The sequence below is a fragment of the Mytilus edulis genome, chromosome 9, assembly GCF_963676685.1.
Source record: "Mytilus edulis chromosome 9, xbMytEdul2.2, whole genome shotgun sequence".
NCBI lineage: Eukaryota > Metazoa > Mollusca > Bivalvia > Mytilida > Mytilidae > Mytilus > Mytilus edulis.
The window spans coordinates 81,878,836-81,894,491 of NC_092352.1; the positions used below are offsets into that span (position 1 = coordinate 81,878,836).

Here is a 15,656-nt window from a genome sequence, read left to right on the forward strand (position 1 = left end):
TTCAGTGATATTTATTAAGTGATTTTTCGTGTATGATAAAATCAATTCTGTGATTATTTTTTCCAGAAGATCAAGATCCAGGTCACCAAATGGCAGAAAGAATGATGATGACCGAGTTATACACAAAGAAGGGGCTCTCAATGTTAAAGATGAACCTCTTGATAAGGTTTGCTATACTTATATAATGATGGTGCATAATTATACATATATACATGTATGTAGTAGTTATAAAAGTCTGTCAAAGTAGTAGCACCAAGAAGGTCGAAATGTTTTCCAAAATATTTACCAGATCTTAAACCAATATTTACAATTGAAAATTATGCGAAGTTAAATAAATAGAACTTTGTTAGTGCTCTACCTATAAAGCCAGAGGGGTTCCTGCAAATCAGTTGTCCACACTTTTTAGGCCCCATTTATGGGCATTATGTTTTCTGGTCTGTGTGTTCGTTTGTCCGTCTGTTCATCTGTCTGTCCTGCGTCAAGTTAAAGTTTCTTTCAATGTAGTTTTTGATGAAGTCCTATCAACTTGAAACTTAGTACTCGTGTTCCTTATGATATGATCTATTTAATTTTAATGCCAGATAGAGTTTTGACCACAATTTCACGGTGCACTGAACATAGAAAGTGATAGTGCAATTGGACATTCTTGTTTTTCTTGCTTGCAGATATTAATTTAATCATGTTGATACAACAGTACCCTTCAAAAATATCGATTCGATTTCGTTTTTTTTCCGATTTCCGTGTTTCTCGGAATCACACCGAGTACCGCGGATTTCACTCCTAAAATTCTCCAAAGATTCTCTCCCAACACCGCGTGGCTGTTAATTGGTTTATTGGCCATCGGAATTACTAAAAATTAACGACGCGTGACAACATAATCGGATTACCCAGATAATTTACCTATGAACATTAAACGATCTTGGTTGCACAGGTGTGCTTTAAAATCACGGTATTAAAAATTGAAAATGTTTTCCTTTCTTTGACAGATAAAGATGTGATAATATCATTTAGAATAAGATTATTATTATCTTATATGTTTTTGTCCTATGCCATTATCTTTGAAATAAAACGTACATACGAAAAAGTATGAAGAAAATACTTGTTATTTTGTGTTTCTATTACAATCTCGTCAGGTCATACATTGCGTTCTTTCAACCAGGACAATTTTGCCACAATTAGCATCTTTTATAACTTATTCAATAAGCAATATCGGCGCATTAATTGTTCATTATTTAAAAAATCAACTGGCTAATAAAATCATGTTGTTTTTTCGGTAACACGATTCATCGGATCATCAAGTAAACTTAATTAAATGAGCCATGTGAAATATTATGTTTCACAACCTCGGTACATTTATACAGACTAGAATAATTTAAATTACGAACAGAAACTGTAAAATGACAACTCTGTTGAACAAAGGAAATAACTTCCAGCTATATTGATAGCGCTCGTCATTTTAAAGTATTATAATTCTACCGGTCTTCATGCGTTTGACAAGTTTATGACGCTCAATCAGTAAACGTTTACAAAAGATGTTAAAAGTTGTGATGATAAGTAATCAGCTTATCGCTATCCGATAGGTCACTAATCCTTTAATTAATATCAAACCTCAAAATTGCCCATCATAATATTCTATTCCAGTTAAATCAGTCATCATTTTATTTTCAAAATTTCCAAACGCCTACAATTGGCAGTTCTTTATCGTATTATTGTCATTTGAATACAATTATTCACCCGGACAATTTCCATCATAATTTCAATATTTCATCAACCGTAATTTATATTATTGACCATGGACATATAACTAATGTCCAGGCTACTTCCTTTTTTGAAAGATAAAAACATTAACATTCAAATAGTTAAAGATGTGTTCTCGTTTTTTCGGATAAGAATTATATTTTTCCGATTAATCAATTGTAAAAGGGCCTTCCGGAGCCTCAATACGATTGCACAAAAATGTCGTTCTTCAAATTTAGAAACCTTGAATGGACTTTTCCCACGGTCGTCTAGAAAGGTCACCTGAGTTTACTAGTACGCGATATTTTTTCCCGCCCTTTAAAAAACTCGTGCTTGGATAAAATTGATGTTAACTATTTTTAGCATTTAACATTGTTAAGTAAGTCAAGTTCAAGTTCAACCCAAACTGTTGATAACTGAGCTAATAACTGAGATGTGTATCGTGGAATTGTCTTCTCACGGCAAATAATTGTTTTTAAAATCTTTTGTTTAAAATACACAAATTTACATTCATTGTGCGAAAATAAATATTATACAAAGAAGAATTAATGCAGCCGTAGAAGTATTCCTGTTGTAACCGAAATGTATTATTATCCTACTGTACTGCCAACAAATCGTAAAACGAAAATGCCGTTATTATTAAGCATAACGAATGGTGAATAATATTTTCCTTTTTACTTGAATATACAAAACTTTCAGACACGTAATTTTATAATTTTCTTTTAACTGCTCAGATTAATTTAGCGAAAGTTTCCGGTTATTTTTACACAAGTATGTTCATTTCGTAAATAAACTATTAATTTACTGGTGAAGACATCGAGGTCAAAATTAAGTAGTTTTCATTTTTCTATTAAACTTGAATACAATTGAAAGAATTAACAACAACATTTTGCTTTTAAATCTTTTATTCATTCCAGCAATTAGATAATCGTAAAAAAAAAAACGGCCGTAGATTTACACAATTATTACGGGGCTATTATTATGCCTAATGAATGGTGAATAAATTTTCCTTTTTACTTGCATATGCAAAACTTTTAGACATATAATTTTTAAATAAAGACTTTAACTTTGAAGTAGAATATTTGGTTTTTCACATATTCCACTATATTTTATAATCGTTTTTTTTTTTAAAAGCAAGTACATTAAGGTTAAGATATTTTTAGATGGGCTAACAAAAAATACGAAAATAATTTGACTTAGTTTTTATTACCACAAATTAAATTTAATAAGAATAGAAGACATTTAAAATTATACACCTGTTTGACACTTAAACTGATACAGTAGACCGGAAATATAATTCTTTATTACTTCAACCTTTACCTGTCAGGTAATCCAATTACCCATTCAGTCTTGTGCCGGTAGAGATCAAAGTAGGATAAGGGCAATTAATTCCTCGGTGTAGAGAGTGAGCTCGTTATCACAATAAACATTTACCTGATTTTGGGAGAGATTACTCCCAAATTCCTCCCAACATTTTGGGAGGAATATCGGAGTTTTTCGGAGTGGCTCCGACATTTTCCTCGGTGTAGGGTGTGGGAGAGTTGGTCCTCTTGAAGGGTACTGTAGGTACAATGTTTTATCATGACCAGTAAATGATCAAGATCTAATTTTGTTTGGGTCTAAAGATTTTGTGGTAAGTGATGGTACTTGGACTTAGAAAATTCACACAAATAAACAGTTCTTTTTTTGTCCTGCTTGATATTGATTTGACATTTGTTAGATAGTTTAACCATGACAAGTTACCATTGTTACAGATCATGTTCTTAGTTTGTGTGGTTTCACAATGAATGTTTGCCAGAGTCATTGTCATCAGATTAATGTTATCATTTTGTTCCAGTACATAATTTTTAAACAATATTGGAATATGTATGCATTGTAATACTCCCATAATTTCTGTATGGGGTAACATCAAAGGCATTATTATTCAGGTTTGTGGCCAAATTTACGTTTTAACTGCATTTAAAATGTCTTTTTCTGTCTAAATAATATCGGCTGAAGCAAAAAAAATCATCCATATTTCATGTATTTAGTCAAACATTAATCAAAAATATGATTTTCATTCAGCCTGAAGACTGATATCTTATGAAACAATTTACACTTATACACAAGAACAGATAAATTGAAATAGAATTATTATTGCGTAAATGAGGCACTCAAAGTTTTTCAGGTTCATGAAATTGTAACAAAGAATATAATAAGACTTATTTCTGTTAACATTTTACTGGGTTTTATATTTTATATATTTATGAATCTTCTTAAATTAATAAAGCAATGAAATAATTGTAATCTGTTCTGATGTTTATTTTAGGAAGAAGAGCAGAAAAGATTGGAATTGGAGATGGATAAAAGAAGAAAAAGAATAGAAGAATGGAGAGCTGAAAGGAAAAAGAAAGCTGAATTGTTACCTGTTAATTTTGCCCCTCCTTCTAAGAAATGGTCTCTAGAGGATGATGATGAGGAGGAAGAGGAGGAACCTTCTCAGACAGGAGGGGATGGGGACGAGGAAGATCCTCTTGATGCATTTATGCAGGTATATTATTCTGTAGGGTCTACTCAATAATTTACTCATCATTTGAGTATGCAAACCCTACACTAGAGTTTTCATATTGATTATTTGTTTTCCATTCTATGAAATAAGATAATAGCAAGCATATAGCAGTGCTAATTGATACTAGTTTGATCGAAATGGTTTGATCATGGATGGTATTGACTATACAGTATGAGTTTTTGCTCATTGTTGAAGGCGGGATACAGGCCTATACAACTAAATCAAGTAAAATATCCTTTAAGGAATTATAACATGAAAAGATGATTTTTGATCAACTTTTTATACTTCTTGTATACTTTTCAAACATCTTACTCTCAGAAACTCAAAAAAAAATCATGTAGTGATTGATCCTTGTGGTATGTTGTACATGTGTCAACTTTATGAGTTTTTCCCCTGTCAGTGGGCAAATATGGATCCACAATAATGATCAGCACTAAATGTACAATAGTATATCTTCAAAAATTATATTACTGATTGCAGTAAAGCTAAAATATAACATCTAAGTTGCATATCTTTCCCAGTTTAGCAACCGAGGCACTTATGAGCCTTTTGTTCATTTCACCATTAGTTTATTATAAAGAGATGTATATCATGTATATTGAAATTAAAATAGTTACTATTTGAAATTTTTTAACAGATATATATATTACGGTAAAACTATAGACAATTTTTGTATCAAATTAAGGTCCCCTTAGTCCTAATTTGAAGGAGCGCCTAACTCTTTTTTAGTTTTCAAAGAAATATTTTTGTAAACAATTGCTATAATCATGTGATAATAAATGATACACTTCATTTTCAGACCATTGATAAAAAAAAATCTGAGAAAAAGGATGTGAAACCTGTCAAGACAGAAAATGCCACAAACGTAAGTGATTATTAGCTATTAAACTACTGTAAGCCAACTTATTTTCGTGAGCTATTTATTTTCGTGACTTTCGCGAGTAGAAAAATAACGCGAATATAAATCGTCGCGAACATGTAAAACTTAGATCTTTCCTTCAAGTAAATAAGAAAAGCGCGAAATAAAATAGCCGAGAAGTGGCCAAGAAAGGGTAGAACCCGAAATAAAGTATCCGCGAAAATAAGTTGGTTTACAGTATTGGAGCATGTTCTTGACCAGTTAGGGCATAGAATTAAGTTGTTTTTGACATCATAATTGAGATAGAAGTGAGAGATATATAAAGTAACCATACATTGTTCTTTGTACAAGTAGATACAGGAAGATGTGGTATGAATGCCAATGAGTCAAATCTCCATTCAAGTTACAATTTATAAAAGTAAACCATTAAAGGTCAAGGAACTGTCTTCAACACGGAGCCTTGGCTTACACCGAACAGCAAGCTATACAGGGCCTCAAAAATTACTAGTGTAGAACCATTCAAATGGGAAACCAACGGCTTAGAACTATTAAGAATGCTTGTTTTGTCTTCAATGAAAGTGAATGATCAGTTTTACTTCAGTACACATGTTACCTGATCAATTTCATGCAGTGATGCAGGTCTAGACCTGTTTTTGGTTGTGTTTTCAACTATTTTGATGCAATAAATTATCAATTTAAAAAGACATCACTTATCATTATTTTAGTGTAAACATATTTATTTATAGTTGATTGGGAAACAAGTTATTGCAACTTATATTAATCCCTCTCCACTTTGCGGGTGCGAATGCTGCCTTGTAGCCGCATTAGCCTACTTTTTTTTCGAAATCTACAAGGGTGTCTTTTACGTGCAAGAGATATGGCTCTCTCTTAACACAGGTCAACCATTTATCGTCCCCTTCCGACGGACTATCATTGTTTCTCAAGACTATATGCTCACAAATGGTGTTGATGGAGAGTCGAAAATTCATTCCCTGAAATTTTCCCATGATCAAGGATCGGACAAGGAACCTTTGTGTTAGTAGTCCGATGCACTAACCACTACACCACAGCTCTCCTAATTTCAGTAAAATATCTTAATTTCAAATTATAGTGATCATCCTACAGATAAGTTAAGAAAATAATTCTCAGAATAAAACTCTTAATCATGTTGACACTCCACAAAAAAAGATGCAAATGAAAGATAGAAAGTTATTGATTTTGGGGGTTGAGAGGTCAAGGTCACTGTTAATACAGGTGAGATATATATGCCATTATAGTAGCATATTTATGCTAATTTGATAATCAAAATATGTTAGTTTTTATACGACCACAAAAATTAAAAAAAAATTGGTCGTCTATTGGTATCACCTCGTCGTCATCGTCTGAAAACATGGTTTCCGGATAATAACTTTAGTATAAGTAAATAAAAATAAACAAAATTTTAACACAATGCAAACCAAAATAGGAAGGTTGGGATTTATTTTGGAGGTTATGGTCCCAAAGGTTTAGGAATTAAGGGCCAAAAAAGGGGCCCAAATATTGTAAAAAAAATAAATTGTGTTTAAGTGTAAAAATCTGTCTGAAATTAGACCACAAGTTTCCATACCTCAAAGGGATGGCTATGGAGGGTTATGGCTCAAATCATTAAGCAATTAGGGGCAAAAACCTCCCTTACACTGCTTGAAAATTATGTATTCAGAAATGATGATTGTCTTGAGATGATTAGCTGTAAATTTATTTTGATGCCCCACCTATGATAGTAGAGGGGCATTATGTTTTCTGGTCTGTGCACGTGTTCGTTCGTCTGTCCATCCATTAGTTCGTTCTTTCGTCCGTCTGTCCTGCTTCAGGTTAAAGTTTTCGTTCATGGTAGTTTTAGATGAAGTTGAAGTCCAATGGACTTCAAACTTAGTACACATGTTAATTTGATAGGATCTTTTTAATTTTAATGCAAAATTAGAGTTTTTACACCAATTTTACGGTCCATTGAACATAGAAAATGATAGTGCGAGTGGGGCATTCGTGTACCGAGGACACATTCTTGTTAGAAGTTACTATTAATTAATATTAATTTTTAAATGAAAATTTGTGGGGTGGGTACAAATTTTCTCATTTCAGATTTCAGAAATTAAAAAGAAAATTTCTTTAGATAATTTTTATATCAACATGATCAATATTCAACAGCATAGTGTAATGCTCAAAAGCCAAAAAAAAAAATTCAGTTCATTTGACCACATTCATTCTGTGTCAGAAACCTATGCTGTGTCGACAATTTAATCATAATCCAAGTTCAGAGCTGTATCAAGCTTGAATGCTATGTCTATACTTGCCCCAACTGTTCAGGGTTCGACCTCTGCGGTAGTATAAAGCTACACCCTGGTTTGAACTATTGACATTTTTTTTTTCCTTAAATGAATGGGCTATAATGGGAGCATTGGTTGACAGTGCCAGCTTTTTCCTTGTTTAATATGTTTAATGTTTTATTTTATAGGGTGAAACAAAGAAGTTTACAATGATAACTGCAACTAAAAAGAAAGTTGATAATTCGATAGTGAAAGGAGAACTCATGGAGAATAATTTTGATGCTATGGAGGTAATATCTATTCTTAGGAATACAAAAATACACATTGTAAAAACACTTGTTATATGTAATAAAAGGCTCCACAGTTTTATCACAGCAACACATCTTTAATATCATTTGGTCCATAAAAGTTTAGTAAAATTTAGCTTAAGGTGGTACCTTACACCAAGACTAAAATTAATTTGGCTCCTTTAATTTTCATTAAGATTTTGACAAAATATTAACTTTGACAATTTGACAAAAATATAAAAAATTCAAAAATATTGAACCACACACTTTGTCTGACAAATTTCATTGGATACATAGCATTTTGGAAAACACTAATTTTGATCATTGAGAAGCTTAAAGGGGCACTAGCTACGAGATATATAAAAAACTAAAGTAAGATTTTTTTTTTTGTTCAATCAATAATGAAAGTGAAAAAGTGAAATAATAATTCGCTTTTAGCAGCCAAAACGGTTCAATTTTGTCAAATTAAGCGAAGAAACATTGATAATTACTCATTCACTTGTAAGTGAATTAGTCGACCTCATTAAATCTGTATTCATGTGAACTTCAATTTAACCCCTTGCTAGAGATTGACAACGCATGCATTGTACGTGTACTGATTATTTAAAGAAAAAGAATGTCGACAATGAAAGTGAAACTACGGTAAATCATTTGATTACTGATTCGATCCATATAAAATCATTCTTATACGGTTAAAACAATGAGAAACATTTATTTTTAATCTATAAAATAAACTCAAACAGACCTAAAAAAATCCAATTGCACGTGTTGGTTTAATCTATTCATATCTTCATTCATGTTTACATCGCTTATATGGTCATCTGAGGTCAAATCGATAGTTAATTAGATGGCGTCTGGACTAAAATACACACGAAACGAACCTACATATTATCTACCCCATGCTCTGTAAACTGTTTATTTTAGACTTTTGGTAGTTTGGATAAATGTTTTACACTATTATGAATAAAATATGAGAATTTGAGTCAAATCGGTGACCAAGAATTTGACAGCTAGTGCCCCTTTAATATTTACTTATCAATAGATTGTGTTTAAAACATTTAGCTAATTTTACAGAGTTGACTCCCTGTAGTGTTTTTATACCAACTTAAGAAAATTCTAGATGTATAAAGTTATTGATTTAACTAGAAAACAAATAGACTGTAAAGAATGCAGTGCACAGGCTTTTTTCTTCTGTAATTTTGGATAGTTAAACAGCTGCATCTTTCTTCTATTGACTTTTGAACACAATTGAATTAAGCTCTCTCCTACTTGTTATGACAAGCAAATTTGACAATGGACAAACAAAAACAAAGTATGCTACAAAAGATAATTAGAAAGTCAGTTTTACTGAGTTCAAAATAATTTAAGAACATGAATAACAACACAAAAATAACTCCATAGAAATATCTAAAAGTCAACACTATTTTTTGTGCAATTTTATTATGAGAATGAGTGATAAAAATATAAATGTGACCATTGTCATTGATTGGAAATTAGTTAATAAACTTTCTAATGTATTTTTTTTATCCTACGATAGTAGAGAGGCATTATGTTGTCTGGTCTGTCGGTTCATCCATACGTTTGTCTGTCTGTTCCACTTCAGGTTAAAGTTTTGGTCAAGGTAGTTTTTGATGAAGTTGAAGTCCAATCAGGCCACAATTAAAAATATTTTGGTTTGCCCAAACCCTACCCAAAGGTTGAGACAGTGGGTAGGTGGGTAGGCATTTTCTTTTTTCTTTTTTCAAAAAAAGAAATTGAGGTATCAGGTATTTATTAGTCATCATGCCTATCTGATTAAAAAAAAACTTCTTCAAATCAGTACAATAAAAGAATTTGAGTAGGCAGCTTTTTTCTGGGTAGGTAGCGTTTGGGCAAACAAACCTATTCTTTTTTATGGCCTCAACTTGAAACTTAGTACACATGTTTACTATGATATGATCTTTCTAATGTTAATGCCAAATTAGAGTTTTTACCTCAATTTCACTGTCCACTTGACATAGAAAATGATAGTGCAAGTGGGGCATACGTGTTATATGGACACATTCTCGTTGTAAAATTGAAATGCATTATCTTTCTTTCAGTATTCTTCAGAAGAGGAAGAAGATGATTTGGATACCACAATGTTGAGGATTGCCAAAGAGAAAAACAAGAAAAAGGTAAAAGTTATAACATAAATATTATGGATTCATTCTTTAAGGTGGGTACCAATTTTCGTGGATTGAACAAAACTTACACTTTCCTGGACATTTAATTTTGTGGTTCTGCCAAAGTCTGCAAACAAGTCTAAGGAAAATTTGTAATTCATTAAACATTTAAATTCATGGCTCACTTATACCCACGAAATCCACGAAAATTGGTATCCAACGAAAAATAATGAGTCCATAGTAATGAAAATATCCTTTGTAGCTGGAACTTATTACACTTCTGTACCTTGGACCAAAATTAATGCCCTGTCTATAATAGTAGAGGGACATAGCAAGTTTTGGTCTGTGAGTCAGTCCCAGATTCCTCCCCTTCATCCATTGGTCTGTTCATCTATCTTGAATCTAGATCAGATAGTTCACCCAGAAGTTGAGCGTGTTGAGATCACATCAACTTGAAACTACATGTAAGTACACATGTTCATTTTAATATGATTTTTTAAATTATATGCCACATTAAAGTTTTGTTTCCTTATTTTTTAATTCACTGATCAAATAAACCCTTACATTCTGCTGTTAAACTTTTTGGTCAAGATCGCGATAGTTTAACATGAAGATGTGGTCACGTCACTTTGAAACTTAGAAAACATGTTCATTATGATGTGAACTAATAAAGTGTTGTGCCACTAAATATAGTCATATTTCACTCTGATCGTCACTGATGAGTCTTATTTAGATGAAACACGGGTCTGGATTATCAAATTATTAGCCTGGATACTCATGATACTGTTGTGTCCCTAAATATAGTCAGTTTACCTTGAAAATGGGAGATAGCTGTGTAAAAAAACTAAAAAAATACAGGAAAGTATGTATTCTCCATTTCCATTCTCAATTTTATGATTAATTAGTATATGCCTAAAGTCAAGTGAATTTTTTTTTTTGCATGGAGTCATCAGGTCATGAAAACTTCAGGATAGTAATATATTGAAATAATTTATAAGTTTATATTATGATTACTTTGTTTTCTTCAGGAAATGATAACAGTAGACCACGACAGGATATATTACGCACCCTTCAGGAAAAACTTTTATGTTGAAGTACCAGAGATTTCCAAAATGACACAAGAAGGTAACTTCATATCTTATAGATTGCACTAGCAAGACTAACAGCAGTATTTACAATAGAACTAACTGTAAACATGTTTTTAGCTCACCTGTCCCGAAGGGACAAGTGAGCTTATGCCATCACTTGGCGTCCGTCGTCGTCCGTCGTCTGTCGTATGTCGTCGTCTGTCGTCGTAAACTATTTCAAGAATCTTCTACTCTGAAACTACTGGGCCAAATACTTTCAAACTTTAACTGAATGTTCCTTAGGGTATCTAATTTATAAATTGTATCCGAAGTTTTTATCTATCAACAAACATGGTCGCCATTGCTAAAAATAGAACATAGGGGTCAAATGCAGTTTTTGGCTTATAACTCAAAACCAAAGCATTTAGAGCAAATCTGACATGGGTAATATTGTTTATCAGGTCAAGATCTATCTGCCCTGAAATTTTCAGATGAATCAGACAACCTGTTGTTGGGTTGCTGCCCCTGAATTGGTAATTTTAAGGAAATTTTGCTGTTTTTGGTTATTATCTTGAATAATATTATAGATAGAGATAAACTGTAAACAGGAATAATGTTCAGCAAAGTAAGATTTACAAATAAGTCAACATGACGGAAATGGTCAGTTGACCCCTTTAGGAGTTATTGCCCTTTATAGTCAATTTTTAACCATTTTTCGTAAATCTTAGTAATCTTTTACAAAAATCTTCTCCTCTGAAACTACTGGGCCAAATACTTCCAAACTTTAATTGAATGTTCCTCAGGGTATCTAGTTTGTAAATTGTATCCGAAGTTATGATCTATCAACAAACATGGTCGCCATTGCTAAAAATAGAACATAGGGGTCAAATGCAGTTTTTGGCTTATAACTCAAAAACCAAAGCATTTAGAGCAAATCTGACATGGGTAATATTGTTTATCAGGTCAAGATCTATCTGCCCTGAAATTTTCATATGAATCAGACAACCTGTTGTTGGGTTGCTGCCCCTGAATTGGTAATTTTAAGGAAATTTTGCTGTTTTTGGTTATTATCTTGAATATTATTATGGATAGAGATAAACTGTAAACAGGAATAATGTTCAGCAAAGTAAGATTTACAAATAAGTCAACATGACGGAAATGGTCAGTTGACCCCTTTAGGAGTTATTGCCCTTTATAGTCAATTTTTAACCATTTTTCGTAAATCTTAGTAATCTTTTACAAAAATCTTCTCCTCTGAAACTACTGGGCCAAATACTTCCAAACTTTAACTGAATGTTCCTTAGGGTATCTTGTTTGTAAATTATATCCGAAGTTATGATCTATCAACAAACATGGTCGCCATTGCTAAAAATAGAACATAGGGGTCAAATGCAGTTTTTGGCTTAAAACTCAAAAACCAAAGCATTTAGAGCAAATCTGACGTTGGGTAATATTGTTTATCAGGTCAATTTCTATCTGCCCTGAAATTTTCAGATGAATCAGACAACCTGTTGTTGGGTTGCTGCCCTTGAATTGATAATTTTAAGGAAATTTTGCTGTTTTTGTTTATTATCTTGAATATAATTATAGATAGAAATAAACTGTAAACAGCAATAATGTTCAGCAAAGTAAGATCTTCAATTAAGTCAATTTGACCAACATTGTCAATTGACCCCTTAAGGAGTTATTGCCCTTTAAAGACTTTTTTCACAATTTGTTCATCATGTTGACTTACTTTAAAAAATCTTCTCCTTTGAAACTGCTGTATCAATTTCAGCCAAACTTAGGCTAAATGAGTTTCAGAGTATCTAGTATAAATTTTATATTTTATTTCCTTGTATGTCAAGAAACATAGCTCCTATGGACGATCCAAAAAACATTTAAATAAATTGAAAAGCCAAAATAATCATTGATGAGAGATTTAACCAAAAGAATTAAGGTGAGCGAATCAGGCTCTTGAGAGCCTCTTGTTTGTTTTACTTACACATTTAAAAAAAGGTTTCAAATATTTAATAATTTCTTTTAAAATATACCATAATCTGATTCCAATTATGCACACATAGTATGGTAAGTTCCTTTTGATTTCAGAGGTAAACCTTCATATTGTTTATATTGGCTATGAAAGTAGTCGGAGAACATGGTCAGTGTGAAAAAATACAGACAACGAAATTTAATTTTCAAAGCAATTTTAAACAATCACAGCAAAGGATTCCTCATTATGCAAATTATATAAGAATGATAATAAAATAAATAACAAACTTGTCAATGTTTAGCAGACAAACTCTTTAAATTTAAAGAAAAACAATGTCAATTTATTATGGTTTGCAGAGGTAGATGCTTACAGACTAGATTTAGAAGGAATTAAAGTACAAGGCAAAGGCTGTCCTAAACCTATAAAGAACTGGCCACAGTGTGGATGTAGTAGTAAAGTCATGAGTGTTCTCAAACTGTAAGTTATCATTTAATTTTAATTTTGATTTCAGAATGTTAACCAATTAATTATACCCCACCAATGAAGTTGCGGAGGGTATAATGTTTTTGACCCGTCAGTCTGTCAGTTCCTGTTTGTTGTCATCGCAACCCTTCTCAAACCACACTACAGAATGTCACGAAACCTTTTAAGGTAATAAGGACATACTATGTAGATGTACATATCGACAGGAAATAACAATTCAATTTTTTCTAGGAGTTACACCTCTTTGAACTTATGCTTTAAGGTACTACACGTACTTCAACAGTTTGTCATCTCAACTCCTCTGAAACCTCACAACAGAATTTCATGACACTTTGTAGATAATAAGGACATACTACGTAGATGTGCATATCGACAGGAATATTATGATTCATTTTTTTCCCTAGGAGTTATGCCCCTTTGAACTTATTTGCTTCAATGTACTTCTGCAACAGTTTGTCATTTCAACTCCTCTGAAACCACAACAGTATTTCATGAAATTTTGTAGATATAATAAGGACATACTATGTAGATGTGTATATTGACTGGAAATTTTTATTCAATATTTTTTTTCTTATACATTTTTTTCTTTCTTACACGTATTTAATTTCTCCAATGACAATGTGGGAACGTGGGGTATGTGAGCGTGCTCACTAAGCATGCTCACTAAGGTTCTTAATTTCATGATGAAAATGTAAATCGTTTATGTAGTATTATTGTCAGAAAGCTATTCTCTACCATTTGAAAAATATGAAACTTGAAACAACAGCCTAATTATAAAAATTATATTAAGAAATCAAAATAGCACCATACAGTTTACAACCAATAGACAGGTGTCTTTAACAATTTTTCAAGCCTTAAATTAGGCTAAGTGTATAAATTATGTGAATAAATTAAACAGAAATAGTCAATGATCAGCCATCATCACATAATCCTTCAAATGACAAAAAAAACCATATTTTTTTGTTATTTACATGCTGCATTCTGAAATCTCAATAATTAAGCATATATTTGTGTGTTTTGAACATCAATCACATTGATAAATGCTCAATTTGACACATTTCTGTTTTACCTTTGCCCTTCCAGACCCTCATATATAACAATCTGATATATTTCCAGACATAACTATGAGAAGCCTACACCCATCCAGGCCCAGGCTATACCCGCCATAATGTCAGGTAAAGATCTGATAGGTATAGCAAAGACAGGAAGTGGAAAGACTCTTGCCTTCCTTATTCCAATGTTCAGACACATCATGGATCAGCCGCCGTTAGATGAAGAGGACGGACCAATCGGTAAGTATTGCTTTTAAAAAGTAGTAAATTACTTCATTGATAGGAATAAGAGGTATAATTAGTGAAGCAGCAAGTAATCCAATGATAAAAATAACAAAGAGAAATCTGCTTAATATAGATCTACAATATTAAGGTGGTACCTAACACTACAGGGAGATAACTCTGTAAAATCAGCAGAACGTTTTAATGACGTTGTGTTCATATGGGAATATTAAGCTTCCCAATGATCAAAATAAGTGTTTGAAAAACTGCTATATAACCAGCGTAATTTTTCTGACAAAACGGTTGGTTCAAAATTTTTGAAATTTTTATATTTTTGTTAAAGGGTTAAAGTAAGTACTTTGACAAAATTTTATAAAAATTAAACAAGCCAAATTAATTTTAGTGAAAGTGTTGGGTACCACCTTAAGTTCTCTACAATATACAGGTGTCAACACAATACTGTAAACCAACTTATTTTTGTGAATTCTTTATTTCACCTTTAGCCCTTTCTAACCCATTTTATGATTCTTCCAAGTTTTACTTATTACAAAGATTTATATTCACGTTATTTTTCTACTAGCAAAATCATGTAAATAAATTGCTCGCAAAAATTAGTTGGCTTACAGTATATCAAGCTCTGATTTCCCAAGGTAAAACAAATTTTCATTATAATTCACTATTACAATGATTAAATCTTAAAAACATGTAGTGAATATGTATTTGTAGATTAGAAATCAGTTTACACATGCACCTATACCTTTTCTAAAATAAAATAATTATGTTTAAGTTATGAGCAGCAATCTTTCAGGCAAAAAACCAAGGACTTATATATATCTTAAAATATGGTAGTTGGCTTATGAATTTTCTTGTTCTGCTAATGTTTTCTTTAAAGATGCAAAATAAATAAATTGTATCGATAAAATTGAGAATGGAAATGGGGAATGTGTCAAAGAGACAACATCCCAACGATATCATGCAGCCA

General features: G+C 32.0%; 1 protein-coding gene across 1 annotated transcript in view; it reads left to right on the forward strand.

Annotated features, from left to right (window-relative positions):
- The window catches only part of LOC139489178 (probable ATP-dependent RNA helicase DDX46), a 34,904-nt gene that overhangs the window by 9,506 nt on the left and 9,742 nt on the right, over positions 1-15,656 (forward strand). The window contains exons 3-10 of the mRNA XM_071275353.1: positions 67-166; positions 4,046-4,267; positions 5,085-5,150; positions 7,636-7,737; positions 9,816-9,890; positions 10,907-11,003; positions 13,274-13,394; positions 14,517-14,692. Of these exons, the coding sequence (XP_071131454.1) occupies positions 67-166; positions 4,046-4,267; positions 5,085-5,150; positions 7,636-7,737; positions 9,816-9,890; positions 10,907-11,003; positions 13,274-13,394; positions 14,517-14,692 (959 nt within the window). The remainder of the gene's footprint in view (positions 1-66; positions 167-4,045; positions 4,268-5,084; positions 5,151-7,635; positions 7,738-9,815; positions 9,891-10,906; positions 11,004-13,273; positions 13,395-14,516; positions 14,693-15,656) is intronic.